The following is a 23828-nucleotide window of genomic DNA, read 5'->3' as shown; positions in this document are numbered from 1 at the left end:
CCATCCATCTAGAGTTCAACTTCCCAGGAAAGAGTCGATATCGGGAATTGAATAGAAGGACTTTATCTCCTTTGTGCAAGGCTTTTTGCTTGATTCTCTTGTCATGAAGCAACTTTGTCCTTTCCTTGTAGATCTTGGCGTTCTCATAAGATTGTAGTCGGAATTCTTCCAACTCTTGGATTTGTATCATCCTCCTTTGACCACTTAATTTGAGATCAAGGTTGAGTGCTTTGATTGCCCAGAAAGCTTTGTATTCTAACTCAATTGGCAAGTGGAATGCTTTCCCATAGACAAGTTTGTAATGGGAAGCTCCTATGGGAGTCTTATAGGCCGTCCTATAAGCCCAAAGAGCGTCATCAAGCTTCATGCTCCAATATTTATGAGTCTTGTTTACAACTTTCTCAAGAATTTGCTTGATCTCTCTATTTGAAACTTCAACTTGTCCGCTTGTTTGAGGATGGTATCCTAAGTCGGTTCTATGTTGAACACCATATTTGGTCAAAAGGGATGTGAGCTTCTTCTCGTGAAAATGCCTTCCTCCATCATTTATGATTTCTATAGGGACTCCGAATCTTGGGAAGATTATTTTTTTAAAGAGCTTAGTGACCGTTTTTGCATCATCGGTTGGGGTGGCAATTGCCTCCGCCCATTTTGAAACGTAGTCTACGGCCACAAGGATATATTTGTTTCCCTTGGATGTCACGAACGGCCCTTGGTAGTCGATCCCCCAAACGTCAAAGATCTCCACCTCTAGTATGCCCCTTTGTGGCATTTCATTCCAAGAGATATTCTCCGTCCTTTGACAAGCATCACGATGAAGGATGAATTCCCTCGGATCTTGGAACATCGTAGGCCAATAGAAGCCCGATTGAAGAATTTTTGCAATGGTTCTCCTTGCTCCATGGTGTCCACCGTAAGGTGATGAATGACATCCTTCCAAAAATCCTTGAATCTCCCATTGAGGGATGCACCTTCGGTAGAGCCCATCACTACACTCCTTGTTAAGATTTGGGTCATCCCAAAAATACCTCTTTACTTCGAATAAGAACCTCTTTCTTTGGTTGTAGTTTAAGTTTGGAGGGAGTACTCTTCCAACAATATAGTTGGCATAATCGGCAAACCATGGGGTGATATATCTCTCGAGTTGTGTTTGAATAGCCATCAATATATCATCGGGGAAAGAGTCATTGATCGGTGTTTCTCCTTCTTCATCATGAAACCGGATCCTTGACAAATGATTCGCCACCACATTTTCGGCTCCTTTCTTGTCTCTTATTTCCAAGTCGAATTCTTGAAGAAGCAAAATACATCTCAACAACCTTGGTTTTGCCTCTTTCTTTATCAAGAGATGTCGAAGGGCACGGTGATCTGAAAAGACAATCACTTTGGATCCAAGTAGGTAGGAACGGAATTTGTCCAAAGCATAGACAATGGCAAGAAGCTCTTTCTCGGTGGTATCATAGTTCACTTGGGAGGAATCAAGAGTCTTGTTTATATAGTAGATAGCATGTATAGCTCTCCCTAACCGTTGGCCAAGAACCGCTCCAACGGCATAGTTACTAGCATCACACATAATCTCGAACGGTAGTTCCCAATTTGGTGGTTGAATGATCGGTGCCGAGATTAGTGCTTCCTTGATTCTATTAAAGGCTTCAACACACTCATTAGTGAAATGGAATTGGGCATCTTTAAGTAAGAGTTGAGTGAGGGGTTTCGCGATTTTTGAGAAATCTTTTATGAAATGGCGATAGAAACCCGCGTGACCGAGAAAACTTCTCACCCCTTTAACATTCGCGGGAGGTGGGAGTTTCTCTATCACCTCAACCTTAGCTTTATCGAACTCGATGCCCTTTTCCGAGATTAAATGACCCAAAATAATTCCTTCATTGACCATGAAGTGACACTTTTCCCAATTTAAAACGAGACTAACATCTTCACATTCTTGCAATACAAGAGAAAGATTATGCTAACATGAGTCAAAAACTTTTCCATAAATGCTAAAATCATCCATAAAACTTCCATTATGGTCACTAGGTAGTTGGAAAAGACACTCATCATGCATCTTTGAAAAGTAGCGGGGCATTACACAAGCCAAAAGGCATCCTCCTATATGCAAAAGTACCATAAGGGCATGTAAAGGTGGTCTTGTGTTGGTCATCCGGGTGTATAAGGATTTGAAAGAATCCCGAATACCCGTCAAGATAGAAAAAGAACTTGTTGGAGGCTAGCCTCTCAAGCATTTGGTCAATGAATGGTAAGGGAAATGATCCTTCCTTGTTGCGGAATTCAATTTTCGATAGTTAATACACATACGCCAACCGATGATCTTCCTTGTGGGTATTAGCTCATTCTTTTCATTTGTCACTACCGTGCTACCTCCTTTCTTAGGTACTACTTGAATGGAGCTAACCCACAAAGAGTCCGATATGGGATATATGATTCCCGCATCAAGTAATTTCATAAACTCTCCTTTAACAACTTCTTGCATGTGAGGATTTAATCTCCTTTGAGATTGGATGGTAGGTCTATAGTCCTCTTCTAAATGAATTTTATGCATGCAAAAGTTGGGACTTATCTCCTTGAGCTCATCTAGACTATAATCTATAGCCTTTTCATGTTGTTTTAACACATCAAGCAATTTTCCCAATTGGTTTTCATCAAGTTTGTCATTAACAATCACGGGTTTGGTCTTAGATTCATCAAGATAAGCATATTTAAAATTTGGGGGAAGGGGTTTTAAAGTTGGGACTTGTACCTCACTTTCCTCCATTGAAGGTTCATTAAGAACTTGCTCCATTTCCATTAGACACTCCATTCTCATGGCATATTCAACTTGTTCTTCAAGCTCATCAATCTCGTTATACTCAAATTCCATGACAAATTCTTCTTGTTTTCGGTTTGTAGGATGTCTTCTATGATTGCTTGCTCTTGTTCCATAGGTTGATATGCTTCCACAAGGATGTTTTGTACTAATTTGGATTGCTCATGAGTAAGTTCTTTGTTAGCTAGAGCGGCCTCAAGAAGGTCTACCTCCAACTCCCAATGCATATTTTTGGCCTTACTTGCTTCCAAGGCTTCCAATGCTTGCATAGGGTCTTTGAAGAAAGGTATACTCAAGTGGTCCTCAACAAAACAATCTATAATATCCATCTTGCAAAATATCAAATAACTCGAAAATAATTTGAACAAACCTTGATGAGTTTTATTCCCCAAGGCAAAGAAAGACACAACTAATAACAATCGAAGAAAATCAAATCAAGTTAATACCATCCCCGGCAACGGCGCCATTTTTGGTCGGTCCGCTTTGAGCTTAGATTTCGGTTACTTGTCGTTAGGAGCACCTAGACCAAAACAATATTTATAACTTCACAAACAACTCTACTACTAGTAAAGAGGCAAGTAAAGGTCGGATCCCAAGGGACGGGTATTGATGTAGGATTTTCGATTGCAAGTAGTGGTGTCTAGGGATGTCACAATTTGGGTTGAGATAAGAAGATAACTAAACTAAATAACAATTAAAGTAAACAAGAAAGATGACTAAAATGAGATGTAAACAATTGATTAAAAGCACTAGGGTGTCATGGGTTCATAGGGGATTCATGGGAATTAATCATACAAACATATTCTCAAATTATAAGCAAGCAATTATTGTTGTGATAGGATCGAGTTGGTTTATATCTTACAATCCCAGGAAGGTTTGGGTCCCGGAGCCGAATCGATTAGATTGTACAACACCTACAAGTCGACTTAATCCTCCCTACTCAACTATATGCATGGTCTAATGAGACTCGAGTTGGTTTATGTCTTACAAGTCTCATTGAAAAGGTAAGTGATGGGTAAAAAATGCAAGGATTCATAGGCTCGCATTTCATCAAACATAATATGTGCATAAGTTGAGATCACAACAAGCAAGCAAATAAATTATGAAAACATATTAAATTAAGCATGAATCATCCCCCATGTTGGTTTCCCCTAATTACCCATTAACCCTAGTTAAGGAAACTACTCACTCATTATCAAGTTTAACATGTTAACAAGGTTATCAATCATATTAACAAAGCAAAACATGATGAATAAATGAAAATGATTAACAATAATTAAAAAGGGATTAAAAGAGTTATACCTAATGATGATTCCAAAATAATAATGCAAAGAATAATAGAAGTACTTGATGATTGATGGAAGGTTGTCAATCTCACATCAGCAGTTAAGTAAATAGTTACAGTCAATATCAATGTCAGTAATCAGGAATGCAGGACCCATAAATTCTTATTTAAGACGGGTACGAGTTACTATCCTTCTAAGTTTAAAATCGATCAAATATACCCATGTGAGATAAATAGGACAAAAACCTAATGTATTGGTAAAGGAAAATGAGATGGCGACACCGGTGTTACTCAAATTGAGCGACACCCGGGATATTATTGTAATTTACTTAGGGATTTTGCTTTCCCTCCGCCAAAATTTAAATTTCGAACTAGTTAATGCTAAAGGGTAAATTAGGAATTTAACAATTAATTAATTTAACAATTATGATAATAATAAATTTTAAAAAATCTGGTTAAAAGATATTGTGGGATTTTAGTGTGTGATATTGTTGGAACAATACCTATGTGTTACTGATCATTCGAGTCCAATATTTCTACTGTTTGAATAATATGACTTTTTACGTATTTAAGTGACGGAAATCAATATTTTTATTAGAGCGTCTTATTGTTTTATAGAACGAGTCCAAAAAATAGAAGAGTTAAAGCATATTCTATCTTATACTTCCTTTCTCTCGGTCATTTATTTACGTATTATATTTTATGAGCAGTGGTGGAGCGAGATTCTAGGAATGTTGGTAGGAGGGGTAGCAATGAATATCGCACCTCTTAAGCTAGCCATATAAATAGTAAACGGAGAAAGAACTGAAAGAAGTGTTGGAAATTGAGACGGCAAATATGTAGTCTTCAATTCAAATAGACTACTAGTGGAACTCAACTAACTACACCGTTGATCTCAGATTACATTTTTAAGTTAGGACTATATCCCGGCCTTTACCTACTGATACGTGCATTTTATATAGTCCTTTCTTGCCTTTATTGCATGTATTTCCAGTTAATTCTCTTAGTTTTATATTGCAAAATGCCCCGAATAGGCTACTTTGGTTTGGTTTGCCTTATTTGCAAGAACGGACCCAAAAGTAGCGGAATCGTACCTTTTTCAGTCCCCTTAGCATGCATTTATGGAGATGGAAGATTTGGAGCGGAGTTACTATGCCTCGGGAAGTGTGAAGTGGTCTCGGAAGCTAACCAACGAAGGAAACAAGCTGGTTCAGTGGCTGAGCACTCGATCGAAGTCCTTTCTGTTCGATCGAGTGGTTTAGGGAGTCACAAATATTCGATCGAGTCCCTGCTGAACTCGATCGAGAGGTGGCATTTGGAGGTTACTCGATTGAACGTGCTTTCTGTTCGATCGAGAGGATTTGCTGGAATAGTGTTCGATCGAGAAGTCTCAAATCACTCGATCGAGCACTTTGCTATATTACACGGGATTTTATTTCGTGTAAACTTAATTAGTATCTTAGTTTTGTTTAATAAATATCTTCCCTATATAAGGTGAAGACGTTATTAGGTTAAAACATCTCTTTTACTCTCTTAATCAACTCTTAATTACTTTAAGCAGTCAGTTAGCAGACTCTCTCTTCTCCTTCGTTCGTTGCTTTGAACATTCGCCGGATTCTAAACTTTGTAATCATTCAGTCTCTCATAATTCAATTCAATTCATCTTTGCATCATTAATCTTTGTTTTTAATTGTTGTTCTAATTATTGTTATTGTTTGGTGGAGTGAAACTTCTAACTCGATAATTTAAGTAGAAAACTAAGGAAAGGAGCCTAAGTTTGCATGAAACAAACTTCAGATTAGGCGTGTCCCTAGGGACGGTTTTGGGTGATATGACTAACCCCGAACACAAAGCATTAGGATTAGACTCGATAGTTTAAAAGCACACAAGCAAGTAAACTATCAAACTCCAAGCACAAAGCAAAGGAGCTCTTCAAGCACAAAGCAAAGAAGAGATTTTAATGAAGAAAACTCATGTTTCTTACTTGGTTTTTATCTTAAGCAAATCTGAATATTACACTTGGGAACTTGGCTTATTTATAGCCCAAGTCCTTCTAATCTTAACCATCCAAATTACATCCAATGGCTATCATTAAACTACTTAGAAAACAATAAAAGTTGCTTTAAAAATCTATCCTAGGCGACCAAGAGCATCAACCAAGCAAGAACAATCCAAATGGTCTTCTCAAGGTCTTACAATGAAAGGGACATAAGAGCTATCCTAGGAACACACAATTGGAGGCTTCCTTAGTCCATTTTTGGCTGGTATAAGCCCTTGAGAGCAGCCCCCAAAGCTCTTACACAATTGTAAGAATGATAGTGACACTTTGGATCTTCCTTGAAAGCGACATTTGAGCTAACTCTTCAAAATAAAGAAAACAGCCTCCTAGGACTGATTTGGACGGTTTGAGCAGCTGAAAAACGTCCTAGGATGGTCTTCATGTGATTACTAAAAAGATGGGACCGATTGGAAGCAAACTAAGCTCGTTTGTTGAAAACCGATAAACCCGTCACTCGGTTTTGTCTTGTGATTTCATCTTAGCTCGGATCCTTATTTAAATAAAAGTCCCTAGGCAAAAAGTCTCAATATTCATTATAGAATTGAGACGTGACAAAGATTACCATGTCTTCTTAGACGGAATTTGAGTTAGACCTCAAATTGGACGAAGGTCCCAATCATGGTCTAGCTCGGCCTCCTCTCCCGTTTCAACCTCCCCTTCTTGAAAAGGATTTGCCCTCAAATCCTCGACATCTTCATCCTCGAGGTCTTCATAAAACGGACTCAAGTCACCAATGTTGAAGGTTCCATGGACACCATACTCACCCTAAGATTGATTTTGTAAGCACTCGGACCAATTCTTTCCATAACTTCGAAAGGACCATCGGCTCTAGGCATGAGTTTGTTTTTCCTCTTTTGTGGGAACCTCTCCTTTCTTAAATGAACCCAAACAAGATCTCCGGGTTCAAAGTTCTTTGGATGACTCGGTTTCTTGACACGGTTCACATACCCCTCATTTGTTTTCTCAATTTGCTTCTTCACTTGGGCATGGATTTGGAGCATTTGTTCGACCCTTTTCTTGGCATCATAGTCGATGGAATTCCTCTTAATAGGTGCTAAATCAGTAGGCATAAGTGGATTAATGCCATAAACCACCTCGAATGGAGATTTCCCGGTGCTTGATGAAGGAGCTCGATTAAACGCAAATTCGGCTTGTGATAATTTGAGATCCCAATCTTTCAAAGACTTGCACACCGTGGCCCTTAAGATTCTGCCCAAGGTCTTGTTAGTAACCTCGGTTTGACCATCGGTTTGAGGATGATGGGAGGTGCTAAAAAGAAGTCTTGTTTTGAGCAATTTCCATAAGGACCTCCAAAAGTGACTCATGAACTTAGTATCCCGATCAGAAACTATTGACTTGGGTACACCATGTAGCTTGACCACTTCCTTTAGATACAAATTAGCAACACTTGAAGCATCCTCGGTCTTTTTGCAAGCAATGAAATGAGCCATTTTGCTAAATCGATCAACCACGACCATGATGGAATCCTTGCCTCGTTGTGTCCTTGGCAAGGCCACAATAAAATCCATGCTAACATCCTCCCATGGCTGGTTTGGGACGGGTAGGGGTGTATAGGGACCCTTTTGGAAGGAAGACTTGGCTTGATGACAAGGAGCACACCTCTTGATCACACTTTGGACATCCCCAAGCATCTTTGGCCAAAAGAATTGCTCTTGGAGAATATCATATGTCTTTTGGATGCCAAAATGACCGGCAAGGCCATTTGAGTGAACTTCTTTAACCAACAAGTTTCTATAAGGTCCCTTGGGTATGCATAATCGATTCCCAAAGAACAAGAACCCTCCTTGACTCGAATACTTACTCCTCTTGCCCTCCTCACATTCTCGGCCCTCTTGGAGTATTTGCCACTCATCTTTGAAATCCGGATCTTCAATGTACAAATCCTTCATGTGTTCGAACCCTAATACCCTTTGTTCCATAAAACTCAACATGGTGAACCTCCTTGAGAGAGCATCGACCACCACATTGTTTTTGCCCTCAATGTACTTGCTTGAAAAATTGAATGATTGTAAGAACTCCACCCATTTAGCATGCCTATGATTGAGCTTGTGTTGGCCATTGATATACTTGAGAGCTTCATGATCGGAATGCAACACAAACGGCTTTGGCTTCAAGTAGTGACTCCAATGGTTCAAAGCTCGAATAATGGCATAGAATTCCTTATCATAAGTTGAGTAATTGAGCTTGGCACCATTGAGCTTCTCACTAAAGTATGCTACTGGTTTGTGGTCTTGAAGTAGCACGGCCCCAACTCCAACTCCGCTAGCATCACACTCGACTTCAAATAACTTGTGGAAATTGGGTAATGCAAGAATAGGAGACTCGCACATTAAGGTCTTGACCTTGTTGAAGGCTGATTCGGCCCTATCATTCCAAGAGAACTCCCCTTTCTTCATACACTCGGTAATAGGAGCCATGATGGTGCTAAAATCTTTGATAAACCTCCTATAAAAGGAAGCTAAGCCATGGAAGCTCCTTACTTCGGTGATGGTGCTCGGTCTTGGCCAAGATTGAATAGCCTTGACCTTCTCTTGATCCACTAGAATCCCTTGATCACTAATGATGAAACCCAAGAATTGGACTTCCTTTTGCATGAATGAACACTTCTCCAATTTTCCATAAAGCTTATGCTCCCGAAGTGTTTCAAACAATACTTGTAGATGCTTGAGATGCTCTTCTTTGGATGGACTAAAAATCAGAATATCATCAAAGTATACCACCACAAATCGGCCCAAATAAGGCCTAAGGACCTCGGTCATCAACCTCATGAAAGTACTCGGAGCATTAGAGAGACCGAATGGCATGACAAGCCACTCATACAAGCCATGTTTGGTTTTGAAGGCTGTTTTCCACTCATCCCCTTCTTTGATTCTAACTTGATGGTAACCTTGCCTTAAATCGATCTTTGAGAACACTTGAGCTCCACTAAGCTCATCCAAGATATCGTCAAGTCTAGGTATGGGGAACCTATACTTAACGGTGATGTTGTTGATGGCTCGGCTATCGGTGCACATTCTCCATGACCCATCCTTTTTTGGAACAAGTAGTGCCGGAACCGCACAAGGACTAAGTGACTCCCTCACAAATCCTTTACTCACTAACTCCTCAATCTGTTTTTGCAACTCTTTGGTGGCTATTGGATCACTTCTATAGGCTGCTTTGTTTGGTAAAGAGGCTCCCGGAATGAGGTCAATTTGGTGCTCAATGCCCCTAAGAGGTGGTAGCCCACTCGGAAGTTCATTAGGAAAGACATCCCCATAAGAATCAAGTAACTCTTGAACCTCCCTCGACACTCCCTCCTCGGCCGTGGCCTGCTGGCCGTGACCCTCTCCGCCACCTCCTATTCCCTTAGCCAACCCCGTAACCACTAAAGCATACACATCCCCCTCCCCTTCTAACTCTTGCAACAATTCAGCCCCATTGATTAATAGGATTTCCTTAGAAGGTTCAACCATTGAAGGTGGTGTTGTAGGTTTGATGGTGGGTGGTAATGGTGACAATATGACTCTTTTTGAAGCAAATTTGAAGGAATAGGTGTTCTCTTTCCCATGGTGAATCGAATCCCTATCAAATTCCCAAGGTCTCCCAAGTAACAAATGACAAGCATCCATGGGTAAGACATCACAAAGGACCTCATCAACATAATTCTTTCCAATGGAAAAAGAGACCAAACATTGTTTATCAACTCTAACCTCGGCTCCTTTGTTGAGCCACCTTAGTTTGTATGGACAAGGATGATTTATTGTGGGTAATGAGAGTTTTTCAATCAAAGTACTCGATGCTACATTAGTACAACTCCCCCCATCAATTATCAAATTACACACTCTTCCCTTGATGGTACACCTAGTCCTAAAGATTTGTTGTCTTTGGTCTAGTTCTAATGGTTGTGGTTGTGTGTGCATCACCCTCCAAGTAACCAAACTAAGTCCCGAATCCGGCAAGACTACCTCGGCTGCCTCTTTTTGTTCCTCATCATTCTCATCATTTTCACAAACAAGAATCTCATCCTCTCCCCAATGGACTACTTCTAGGGTGCTAAGAGCCCTCTTGGTTGGACAATCTTTCATGAAATGACCATACCCTTGACATTGGAAGCATTTCTTGAGGCCTACGGTTTTTCTTTGAGAATTTTCGGGTGCTTTTCCTTTGTCAAAATAGGCTGTTTTTGGTTGTGAATTTGAGAGGTCTTTGGGTTTTGATTCGGTTGGTGTGTGGGGTTTCGAGTAATGGCCTGTTTTGGTCGGGTATTTTTGTGGGTTAGCCCTTCCCTTTCCCGCTTTCTCAACTCTCAAAGCCAAGTTAACGGCCTCATCAAAGGACCACACATGTGGTAATCGGACTCTTTGAGCAACTTTGTCATCTAGACCCTCAACAAATCTAGCAATTTTTTGTTCCGGTTTCTCATTCATTTCACATTGCAAAGTGAGTTGCTCAAAATCTCTAATGTAAGACTCAAGTGGTTGTTGATCTTGTTTAAGTTGAGTGAGTTTAATGAACAAATCTTGAGTGTATTCTTTAGGTACAAATTTCTCATTAAGCTTCTTCTTCAACTTTAACCAAGACTTAATAGGTTCCTTACCATCTCTTTTCTCGATTTTTTAAGTTCTCATACCAAAGTGAAGCATATCCTTTAAGTTTTAAGATGGCAACTTTAAAACACTTAGCATCCGAATATGACTTAAACTCAAAGACTCTTTCGATAGTTCTAAGCCAATCTATTAAATCTTCGGGATTTAAACTACCATTAAAGTCTGGAATTTCTACCTTTAAGTCTTTAGGATGTTCCTCATGATGAGCTTCAACCCAAGAATCCCCCGAATCCGAGTGCAAGTCGTCCTCCACGTCCTCATGCTCTCGGCCCCTTGCTCCAAACCCACGGCCACGCCCTCTTCCATGGTGCGGTGGTGGTCGTCCTCCACGCCTTGGTGGTGTTGGAACATTGGTCATCAAGGTTGTTATGGATTCCAAGATCAAATTCACATTTGTTGTCAATCGGTCTACTTTGTTTTCAAGACCGAGTATTCTCTCTTCACTCATTGGGCTGTTTTTGTGTTTTTGAATGTAGTTAGGAAAATGAACTCACAAAACTAAACCAAAGCTCTGATAACCAAGTTGGAGTGAAACTTCTAACTCGATAATTTAAGTAGAAAACTAAGGAAAGGAGCCTAAGTTTGCATGAAACAAACTTCAGATTAGGCGTGTCCCTAGGGACGGTTTTGGGTGATATGACTAACCCCGAACACAAAGCATTAGGATTAGACTCGATAGTTTAAAAGCACACAAGCAAGTAAACTATCAAACTCCAAGCACAAAGCAAAGGAGCTCTTCAAGCACAAAGCAAAGAAGAGATTTTAATGAAGAAAACTCATGTTTCTTACTTGGTTTTTATCTTAAGCAAATCTGAATATTACACTTGGGAACTTGGCTTATTTATAGCCCAAGTCCTTCTAATCTTAACCATCCAAATTACATCCAATGGCTATCATTAAACTACTTAGAAAACAATAAAAGTTGCTGAAAAATCTATCCTAGGCAGCCAAGAGCATCAACCAAGCAAGAACAATCCAAATGGTCTTCTCAAGGTCTTACAATGAAAGGGACATAAGAGCTATCCTAGGAACACACAATTGCAGGCTTCCTTAGTCCATTTTCGGCTGGTATAAGCCCTTGAGAGCAGCCCCCAAAGCTCTTACACAATTGTAAGAATGATAGTGACACTTTGGATCTTCCTTAAAAGCGACATTTGAGCTAACTCTTCAAAATAAAGAAAACAGCCTCCTAGGACTGATTTGGACGGTTTGAGCAGCTGAAAAACGTCCTAGGATGGTCTTCATGTGATTACTAAAAAGATGGGACCGATTGGAAGCAAACTAAGCTCGTTTGTTGAAAACCGATAAACCCGTCACTCGGTTTTGTCTTGTGATTTCATCTTAGCTCGGATCCTTATTTAAATAAAAGTCCCTAGGCAAAAAGTCTCAATATTCATTATAGAATTGAGACGTGACAAAGATTACCATGTCTTCTTAGACGGAATTTGAGTTAGACCTCAAATTGGACGAAGGTCCCAATCCGCGGTCTAGCTCGGCCTCCTCTCCCGTTTCATTTGGTTTATGTTATTTCACCTTCATCATCGCTATATCATGTCTTTGATTAATTCTTCAATTATTATTGTTTGTTTCATCATAAACATGAGTAGCTAATTCCCTTTATGTTAGGATTAGGGGAGCCATGGTAGTGAATTAATGACGTTGTAAATAGATTAGATGGTTTACATGTGAGAACTATTTTATAACAATATAATTGTAATCGTTTAGTTGAGTGCACGCTTCTAAACAAGTTAATTCGGTTAAATTCAGACCTAGATCGAGAGATTGGTATGAACAGACCTATTATGAATAGTAGACTACACTAATGAGGGCGAGAGCTAAGTTAGTAGTATTTTAGGGCAGAAAGTGGACCGAGAGGACCTTTCCTTTACCCTTCTCACATTAGACCGTTTAACCTATTGATGACTGAATTGGCTAATTACCATGGTGAACCGACCTCCTAGTATTCTTCTCTTTATTTGATCACATCCTTTATTTCCTTTTTTTCTCTTTACTATTTTTATTGCTCTTTTCTCTTTCCTTTAATCTCATTTAGTTGGTTAGAAAACAAATTCAAACACCCCATTGTTATCGTGACGGACTAAAATAGCGAGTAGATATAATAGCCTCCCTGTGGAGTACGATACCCGACTTACCTCTATTATATTTATTAGTTGAGCCGGCTGGTTTATTTTTGATAGGGTTGCGACAGCCGTGTCACCTACCTTAAAAATTATAAATTTAATGGAGGAAATTTCCGTAAGGTATTCGTAGTCTCGCGTTTGACAATAGAATTCTCTCTTGTTTTTTGGTTAAACGGTAAATTAAGATTTGATGAAGATAAAGACGATGTGTTTGTTATGATTTTGTATGCTCTATAATATTAGATATAATTTAGTTTTAATGAGTATCTTTTATTTTTTATTTTATTAATATAATTTATTGTGAATTACGGTCTTATCCTTACGATATTGACATAAAAATTAAGACTATTTTTTAATTTTTAATTTTTTTCTATTTTTATCAGGGTGTTACCGAAACTCGGTAACACCCGGTGTCGCTCTAGCACTTCCCAAAAGGTTTGTCCTATATACCCATGTAATTCAGGCAATATTTAAACCGTCTTAAACTTAAGACAACTATCCATTTTATGCTTAAGACACTTAAAAATGGAATAGGTAATTAAACCCATATATTGTACTCCATTACATACACTTAGACAATCATAATTATATATTTTTTTTCTTTGGAGTAAACCCTTTGGCTAATCCGAGTTAAAACAACACAGTATAATACGGAGTATATAGTACTCCCTCCAAATGTCTATGTTTGCCCCATTTCCTCTATATGGCAAAGTTTTTGTGATTGCCCCATTTCATAAATTTCCTATTTGAGACATACTTTTGACCATATGGTCCTTATGACTCTTTTCTATTTACAATTTATGCCACTTGCTTATGAGCCTAAACTTGTGCTTTATAAACACTAACCCAAATCTTTCATCCTAATCTATTTAACAACTAACCAAAATATAACTACTCCCTCCTATTTTTGGATCAACCCAAATCTTCCCTCCATATTTTGGATTAACCCAAAATACTTCCCTCCATATTTTGGATCAACCCAAAATGCTTCCCTCATCCGTCCATTATTTAAAAAGCCTAAAAAACAGCCTTATCTCTCTAATCTCTCTAGATCTTTCCATTCTCTCCTTCACTCAACAGTCGTTCTCAACTTCTCATCTCCTCTCTAGATCCTTCCTTCATCTCTCACTACAAACCCTAATTCTTCTTCACAATTTCACCATACTGCCTCCTCTTCTTGACTGCTCCTTTTCTCTTCATCCACATCTTTCCGGTTCTCCCGATGTCATCTCGAAGGTTTTCTTCTAAGGGTGACTTAGTCTTACCTTATTCGGTACTTCATGGGTATGTTGTACCGGATTCAGTAGATGGCTTTTACGGTTTGGATATCGTTGATCCATCAGATTTAACGACCTGTCTCTTTGTAAGGATCCCTTACAATCATGTTCTTGATGAATCTCATCGTCTCGAAGATTCAGTAAAAAATAATAAGGTTTGTTTTTCTATTTATTTTATATACACTATATCGTGGTAAAGATTGCAACTTTTGTTATTATTTGGCAAGAAATAACCAGATCTGCGGATTAGTGAGTTAAATTTTTGTGGTTCTTAAACAATGAAATAATGAACTTTGGATTATTGAGTTAAATTTATGATGTTTCTTTTATATTTATATATGGTGAAATAATGAACTTGACTTCGGATTGTATTTAGGTCAATGATCTGCTGTTGTTGTTTTTCTTTACTGTGCATGTAAGGAGAGAAAGAGAAAGACTTGTGATGATTGGAAAGGGAAGTTGGAAGTCAAAGAAGAGGAGGGTGGTCCTGTGGTGAAGAAAATTAAAGAAGGGGATGATGGGAAAGTGAAGTTGGAAGTCAAAGAAGGGGAGGGCGGTCCTTTGGTGAAGAAAAATAAAGAAGAGGATGATGAGAAAGTCAAGTTGGAAGTTGTTCAAAAAAATGACGAGGACGGAATAAGTTTACCCAATTTAATTTTGGGTATATATTGTCCCAAATATAAGGAAATGCCTGAGTATAGAGGTAAACTAACTCAACCTACAGTTTTAATTTTCTGTTGCCTCAGGTTTTTTATTTTCCGCAATTGCTGGTTAACTGTTGGTGTTCTGTTGGTTATTGTTGCTGGTTAACTGTTGGTGTTTTGCTGGTTATTGTTGTCTGACTGATTAAATAGAAATTGAGGATGTTGGTCTGAATTTTGTTAGTAATGTGTTGTTCTGTCTGCAATTCTGTACTTTACTCAATGATGAAAATGCACTATGAGAGTGCTGGTCTGAATTTAACTCGTTTTCATGCTGTATTTGTTGGTTATTGCTGTATTGTGATGAGAGCTCAATGATTAAGTAATAGCTTATTGTTATGAGAGCTCATTGATTGTCTAACTCTAATGCAATACTTTACTCTTACAGCATAAACATGTTTTATTCATTCCAAAGTTCAGATTTTATGATGATATTGTGAATTTTAATAGGACTGTGATGAGGATACCACCATGTTAAGTTCATGAGTTGTGTGATTATGAGTTTTGTTTATGTAGGAGGTCTTTTATAGTCCACCACATGACAGATTCAATTCTTTTCTGCAATTCTATACTTTGCTCTATGATGAAAATAGCAATACCTATGAGAGCATTGGACTGAATTTAACTTGTTTTCATGTTATATTTGTTGGTTATTGCTTTATTGTGATGAGAGCTCAATGATTAAGTGACAGCTTACTCTTATGAGAGCTTAATGATTGTCTAACTCTATTGCAATACTTTACTCTTACAGCATAAGCATGTTTTATTCATTCCAAAGTTATGTTCAGATTTAACATTGTGGTTGTTATGAGAGTTGTGATGAGGATTCCACCATGTTATGTTCATGTGTTGTGTGATTTTTACTTTTGTTCATGTAGGAGGTCTTTCATAGTCAACCACATGATAGATTTAATGTTGCACAACTTCCTTGAAATAGTATGGATGTAGGAGACCTTTTTCATACTCTATGAAGGCTCAATGATGAGGTTGCTAATTGCCCTGAGAGCTCTTTCCATTAAATTTCAAAACATTGTTCAACACATTACATAACATTGTTCAGCATATTACAACAAAATTTCACTGTCCTACTAATGTTTATAATGTAAGCATTCTATTATAAGAATGTTTCCAATATAAACATTCATTACATGCCAAAAGACTGTGAGTACATTTCATATCTTGCCTATATTACAACAAAAGATAACTGTCCTACTGATGTTTATAATATAAGCATTCTATAATAAGAATGTTTCCAATACAAACAAAGTTCAGATTTGCTGATTTAAGGTCATTGGCACAAAAATATGTTCTAAACCTTGATCCTTCCCTGCTTCATTTAAATCTTGTAGACATTCCATTACAACATCCATGTTTGCATCTAAATTTCTTAGCAAAGTCCCTGCTGCCCTTTTTACTTTCTTGCCTAGATATGGTAACTTGAAATCATTGTACGTGTCCTTTATTTTTGGAACCTCCAACATGACAGCTTGTAGACTTAACCACACATCATCTAAACATAAAGCAGGCTCTTTATCCCACGCTTGCACAACATTGAGGACTAACTAATAAACTATTTTTGCCCTTTTCCTTTATTGTAGTGACTGAATTGACCTGAAAAACCCTAAGTCTAGCATATTTAAATCAGGTGAGTTCGGGGGGCTGTTGATTCAAACTTATTTTAAGACCATATGTTGTTGCTGCATTCAGAAAATCATGATTTGTGCATTTAATATGTGGCTTTGCATTGTCTTATTGTTTACTTGTATTCTTAGACGCCGATGCTGGCCACTTGCTTTTAATGGCTGGAATAATCTTAGAAATAAATAGAGGTGGCGAACGGGTTAATCGGATCAGTTTCAGTTCGGGTTCTTTCGGATCGGGTTACTTCGGTTTATCTTTTTTTTCGATTTCAGTTCGGTTCAACTCAGGTTGGATTCAATTTCCACTTTTAATCGGTTGTAGATATTTCTGAGCGATTCAGGTTCGAGTCGGGTCAATATCAGAGCAGATGAGATTCGAGTCAGGTCATAATCGGATCGAATGTCAAGGGATTATATCTTTATTCAAAAACATTGGATATAATACAATTTTTGTTTTAAAAAAGTAATATATAATGTTTTTTTGTATAACTTCGATATAATATTAATTCATTGACGTCAAATGGGTGATACTCATGTACAAAAAGACACCTTAGATGTGACGCCTAGGTACATTCGGGTCATTTCGAGTTTCAATGTTGGGTTTCAAACATTAATGTACGGGTTGAAATCGGTTCAGATATATATCGGTTCGGATTAAAACAATTCAGGTTGAAACAGTTCAAGTTCATTCGATCTTGGGTCTATTTCGGATATTAAAAATTCGGTTCGATTTCGAATTAATTCAGGTCGATTCAGGTTTCGGGGTGAAGTTAAGTTATACCTTTCGGATGTACGGCCAGGTGTCGATTCAGTTATTTTGTTCGGTTTTTCGGGTTCGGTATACTTTTGCCAGATCTAGAAATAAACATTTGCTTGACAACTTGTTTAGTGATTCATGGTATTCACTTTGTCTCTAAAGTCCCTGCCACCCTATTTTTTGAGTTTCTTCTTGCTGGCTCTTGGAATGTAAATGGAAAAATCCTAATTTTATTTTTCCATCAAATACAAGGGTACCATTTCCATCATACATTGGCCTAGAAACTGCTGACGTGAACATGACCTTTGTAATAAAGCTTTTGGATTTGCATGCCCTATATAGATTTAACTCTTCACGTAGAAGAAAAAACTTAGCTTGGTCTTGAGTAATGTAAAACCACTTCTCATCCATATGAATTTCACATGACATTTCTTTAAGCCATAAAGAATTAGATATTCTGTCATACCTTAATTTAGAAAGAGCAAAGTACATCCTCTTGTACTTATTTTCATCAGTGAGCATTGGCTTTAATGCTGATGTATGAGATCTGATTAGTCCATCTTTAACTTATTTCTGGACTGTAGATGGTGAAACTCCTATTGCTTTACTAAAAGTGATTAATGACCCTCTTTCACTCATGGCGATTGCTAAAATTCTCTTTACTGGAAGTTCTATTATGGCCTTGCCTTTCTTCTCCTTTATTTTTGATTGTAGATGTAGTGCCTCACCATTTGTTCTCTGATTCTGTGCAAGGCTCCATATTCCGAACATTGTTTTCCTGTCTACATTAAACTGGTCAGGAACTTTCTGCATTATTCCTCTCTCTAGCATGCCATGTACTGTATTTTCGAATAGAATACAACCTATCTTATGTCTTTCATCGTTTGAAAGGTTTGAGCCACGCATTTTGTTAATGACAAGAACAAGTAAGTTTATATTTTGAATAAATTCTGGTTGTTCTTTATATAAAGGCTTGTGTGACTAACGTTTTTTCTAGTGGAGTTCCATGACACACTGTCAAAGAAAAAAAGGAAGAGAAGAAGAGGAAGGAAGACATGGAGGAGATGAAAAGGAAAGAACAGTTAGAAGCGGGAAAAAAGGAAGAAAATATGTGAAGAGATTTGGTTGTGTAATTTTATGTAGATATTGATGTAAATAAAGAAGGCTTTAAGTAGGAGTACAAAAGTGCCAGATGGCTTTGTATTTTGGTGGGAGAAAAAGGGGGGAAATATTTATGACTATTTAAATCTCCCACCATGTTGTATGCTTTGTTTTCATTATTTTTTCATTATTTATTAATTTCCTTATTTTTTGTGCCCAAATAAAATGGGGGCAAACACAGTAATTAGGAGGGAGTAGTTGATTTAAATTATAATTATAGATTGGTACAAATAGAAATTTTAATACTACTTATAGCCTAAATAAACTATACCACCTACGAATATTGTACTTTAAGCATAATTTAAGCATTGAACAAACCATAATTTCAGCAAATAAACGACATAAACTAACTTTACAACTAACCATAATTATAAGAATCTTACTACTCTGATTCGCAAAAAAAATTGTTACTTACTTCTTGTATTTGCGGTTAAGAATCCCGCGGTTCCGAAGCTGGCCGCGTTCGCCCACAACTAGGGATGGGAATGGATAAGATCTGGATAGGATCCTATAAGATCCAGATCCGATCCATATTTGCAGGATCTGAAATTCTCATATCCATATCCGATCCACAGGATCTGGACTGGATCAGGATCTATCCATATCCTTTTGATAGTAAACGAAAACTCCCTTTTAAAATATGAAAATATTAATTTTTGGATTTTATTGCGACATAACATAATAATTTTCTCTATTAGATACAAATAATAAAGCCAAAATTTTAATAAGATAAAAATAAAGTCTTATGAAATTACAATAACACTAAAAAAAATATTATTTTAACCGAAAAATGTTAATCAGAAAAAATCATGGTTTGATTTATGAAAAAATATTAAAAAAAACAAAGCATATAGTTTTATTATTTGTTTAACTTAACTTATTGATTAATAAAATAAAATAAAAATGGATCTAAGGATAGGATCTGGATCTCGACCATACGATCCATATCCGTATCCTTATCCACTGGATCTAAGATATTGCGATCCATATCCAGTCCATAGGATCTGGATCCCAGGATCTGGGCAGGGTCTAGATTTCATTATCATCCCTACCCGCAACTGCCATACGGCCGAAGGCAGCTCTGCTAAGGTCAAAATGGGCACTTGTACGAGAGCAGCCAGGACATTCGTCTGTTATAATAACTGTAACGGCTCTCTTGGAACATATTGTCTTGTCCAGACACCTCACTTTATAGCATGCCCCACATCCTTCACCACTCTTAAATAGAATGGGGCTTACCGCCCCAACCCGCCTCGGATAAATTTACACTATGATAAATAAATAAAATGCAAAATTATGTGCTAAATTCTCATATATATATATATATATATGATGACATTATGACATGATTTCGGGTTATGACTACTCTTAAGACTACCGTAAATTTGAACCGTACGAACAAGATTAATATTTGGTGGTTAGTAGGGGATCTCCATTATTGTTGAATTGAACTGTCGAGACAGTCTCAAACCGAAGTAATTGACATTATTTTTAATAGAGTAAATTATTAATAACTTCCTGTCAAAGTATATTTTTTTAAAACTTACTCCCTTTTAAAAAAAAGTTCAAATATTATACCCAAAATATTGCAAAAGTTTAAAAATTGCTCTCTAACCCATATTTTTTCCTTTTTATGACAAAAAGGCCCCTTATTTTTTTATTTTTCATATGATTATCGAACTCCATTACAACTTTGCTAACTCTTCTACCACACATGGTCAACCACTACAATCCTCGACCCAAAATACATAATCATATTCGTCATATGAGAATAAAAAATCAGGGGCATTTTTGTCATAAAAATGTAAAAATAGGGTTGGGAGCAATTTTTGAAATTTTGCAATACTTTGGGTGTAATTTTTAAACTTTTTTTTTAAAAGGGAATAAGTTGTCAGAAGTGTATTTTTAAAAGGGAGTTATTGATAATTTACTCTTTTTAATATAACAATTGGTTTATGAGTAAATATTGTTTTTTTTTTTTATAATTATGGGAGATTTTTGGAATGATGGATAAACTTACCACTACTCCCGTTGCCATCAGGATCACCATACCAGGTAGCGACAGCGGATTTGCAACAACCCTTGGAAGTACGGTGCACCAAAGGCTGTGCAGAAACAACTCCAACTCCAAAAGCCAACAATACACCTAGTAAATACAAGCCCATGTTTTTCCCAAATTGCCACATTGGGGGCAAACTGGTCATTTCACTAGTGTTATTGGTACACTAAAGAGAGAATGTGAGGATTGAAGAAAGGAGCTAAAGAAGAAAAAAGGTAGAGAAAGAGAGTGTAATACCGGTAATTTAGTGGCATGGTCAGCAGCTAGTCAAGATGGAAATGTGTTTCATAAATAATAATTGGGCATTTTATATTTTTATATTGTATAAATAATATTTACGATTAATGAATATGTCGTGAGACGGAATAAAGTAATAAAATAATGGATGAATCGGGAAAGGGAGTTGGGCCGTGTAAATGGGCCGAGCTCGTGTAGTATTTGTATGGCCTATGTAGTACAATAATAATAATAATAATAATAATAATAATAATAATAATAATTATAAAAGTATTATATAATATGATACATAAGTTTCCTAATACCGTTCTATAAGACTTACCTTATGTCTATAAATAGAGGGTATGACCTAATAAGAAACCTTATTCACTCATAATTTCATAAGCTCACCAATAATAGAGAGAGAGAGGGAGATTCGGAAAGGAAAAGGAAAAAGAACTCAGCTTTTAATTATCGTCTCAAGGTGACAGAATTGTTGAGAAGCATTATTAATTGGGATTGCTATTTATTTGGATTGTTATAATTGGAATATTCCTGATCGGGTAAGAAACTACTCAATCTTGTCTTATTTCTGTTATTACTAAAAGATGGATTAATTGTCTGTTGTGGAGGATTGGTGAAGGATGAGTTTAACTGTTTACAACGATCTTTTATTGCCTTGCTGGATTTTCTGCCTTATGCCATTGTTTTATATCACGTTGGTTTGGTTATATTAGTGAGACTGTCATTATTATTGATTGTTGTTGGACTTGGGAGATGAGTTTTGTGTGTATCCAGACTGTGTGTCTGAGGCAGGACTGTGTGTCCATTGGACCGTGTGTCCTGGAGTATGACTGTGTGTCTAGAAGTGGAGTATGACTGTGTGTCTAGAAGTGGTTGTGTGCCTTGATGCTGTGTGTCGTGGGGTGAAGTGAAAGGAATTGTGGTGGTAGAATTTATTTGTGTATCAGTGATAGTGCAGGTTGCTTTATTCTTATTCATTGTTTAGTTTTCTACTCAACCTCGTGGTTTACCGTGTATTCGTGAACTGTAATACTACGGTTTTCATAGGCTGGTACTCGACCGAGTATAGCCTACTCGGTCGAGTAAAGTGTGTCGTGTATCCTGTTTGGCTACTGCCCATGAACACTCGGCCGAGTATCCAGAATACTCGACCGAGTAGAGGATACTCGGCCGAGTATACTCTATACTCGACCGAGTATCCGGTCCGTCGAGTGTTATTTCCGCGGTTTGATTTGGAAATGATTAGGGCGATATATAATAAGCTAAACAGTTTCTAATTACATTTTACAAAACATAAACACTTCTACGACGCTCTAATCATCTCTGAATCTCTCCTTTGTGTGTGGGTGATCATAGCAATTGCATTCATTCCTTTGTTCATCGTCGGTAAGTCCTTGTCTTCATATTCAATGGTTCATATTTTAGGGTTTGTCTTTGATTATGAATTGGAGGAAATGGGGTTTCGCATATAGTGATTGTGTTATGTGATTGTTGATTAGGCGGAGACTTCGTAGAGGAGCCATTCTAGATCGCTTTCTTGTATTCCTTGCAGTTGTGCTAAGGTAGGGTTTCCCTACTCAGTTCCTGTTTAATTGATTTGAGATGCTTTGTTGTACTGTGTATGATTGTTGTCTACTGATCATCGTTGGAGTGTTGGTGCAGTGGTGGTGTGGTGGTAGTGATGGTGTTGTGATGATTGTGGTGGAGTCACTTGCGGGAGTGGCTTCACACCCTAGTTCGCCCTCCATCGAACCCGCCACGGGAGGGGATGTGTACATTAAAGGACAGGGTTATCGCTCGTTGATGAGCAGGATTTAGGTGGGGATTGGTTGCGGTCCCCCACTGGCGGCGAGGATTACCTGTTGATGGGTAATCCGGCAGGGCTACACACTTCGGTGTGTAGTCGGTTACTGTGTAAGATCGGGATACCGGGGACGGAGAATGATCAGCTGGTTGCTTTATACGCTTGTCTTATTTTTTTTTTTTTTTGGGTGAGATGTAAGAATTTCAATAAGCATAAACTTAGGTAATACAACCTAACAGTTTTACAAACTAAGCCAATTTTGATAGAGATAAGCCTCTATTAACAAACATCAATACTTTCTAACCATTGCCTATCAAGGATATCCATTTTGTTATGGAAAGTACAAATTCTCATCTTAGTAACATTCCTAGCCAACCTAACTACATCAACAGGCTTGACCAGGGAGTGCTCCACCCTTGCTCTATTCCTCTGCAACCAAATGAAGTAGAAACAAGCCATGAAAGCACACAGTAGAACACCTCTTCTATGCTTAGACCATTTCTGCATCCAGATCCATCTAAGAATATCAGTAGATGGGAGGACAACATGGCACAAACGAGCCATTTCTAACAAGATAGTTCTGCTATACAGGCACTGCTGGAATAAATGCACATGTGTCTCATCAGCATTCCCACATAGCAAGCAAACAGCATCAGGAACAATACCCAAACCAAACAGCTTCATTTTAACCTGCAAAGCTTCTCTGGCAATAAGCCAACAGATGAATCTATGCTTGGGAATTGCCATCTTGTTCCACACAATACTATGCCAATCAACAGGATGATACTTCACTCTCAACATCTCATAACCACTCTTCACAGTATACCCCTTAGCATCAAGTAACTAGTGACCTTGACTGTAACCAGAACTGAGTTTATCACGAACTCTGCAAACTGATCTCCATCCCCAGCTGATATCACCACTGGGTACATACTCAGTCCAGCATCTGCCTTTTAAATAAATCGGGCTGATCCATTTCACCCATAGTTTGTCAGGGTTAAAGTAAATCCACCATACTAACTTACCCATAGCAGCTACATTCCACACAAAACTATCCCTTAAACCCAGACCACCCTCCTTTTTTGGTGAACATATCTTAGCCCAACTGACAGGGGGTACTCTCAGGTGACCAACACTGCCATCCCACAAATAGTTTCGACAGATGGAGTTCAACCTATGCAAGACACTCTTAGGAATGACAAAGATGTTCATCCAGTAAGAGTAGAGAGAGGTCAATACTGAATTAACAAGTACTAACCTCCCTGAATAAGAC

General features: G+C 37.8%; 1 protein-coding gene and 1 pseudogene across 1 annotated transcript; both read right to left on the bottom strand.

The window, feature by feature from the left end:
- LOC141630052 (uncharacterized) overlaps nucleotides 1-20638 on the bottom strand; it is a 33868-nt pseudogene extending 13230 nt beyond the window's left edge.
- A 2196-nt stretch (nucleotides 20639-22834) lies between these two features.
- LOC141630051 (uncharacterized) lies at nucleotides 22835-23356 on the bottom strand. Its single transcript, XM_074442938.1, has one exon. It carries the CDS (start codon nucleotides 23354-23356, stop codon nucleotides 22835-22837), a length of 522 nt encoding a protein of 173 aa, XP_074299039.1.
- Between the last annotated feature and the right edge of the window lie 472 nt (nucleotides 23357-23828).

Source organism: Silene latifolia, chromosome Y (assembly GCF_048544455.1).
Source record: "Silene latifolia isolate original U9 population chromosome Y, ASM4854445v1, whole genome shotgun sequence".
Lineage (NCBI taxonomy): Eukaryota > Viridiplantae > Streptophyta > Magnoliopsida > Caryophyllales > Caryophyllaceae > Silene > Silene latifolia.
This window is presented reverse-complemented; position numbering and strand designations above follow the sequence as displayed.

Coding starts and splice junctions, on each gene's coding strand:
- LOC141630051 (XM_074442938.1), bottom strand. CDS start 23,356: ATGTTGAGAGTGAAGTATCATCCTGTTGATTGGCATAGTATTGTGTGG.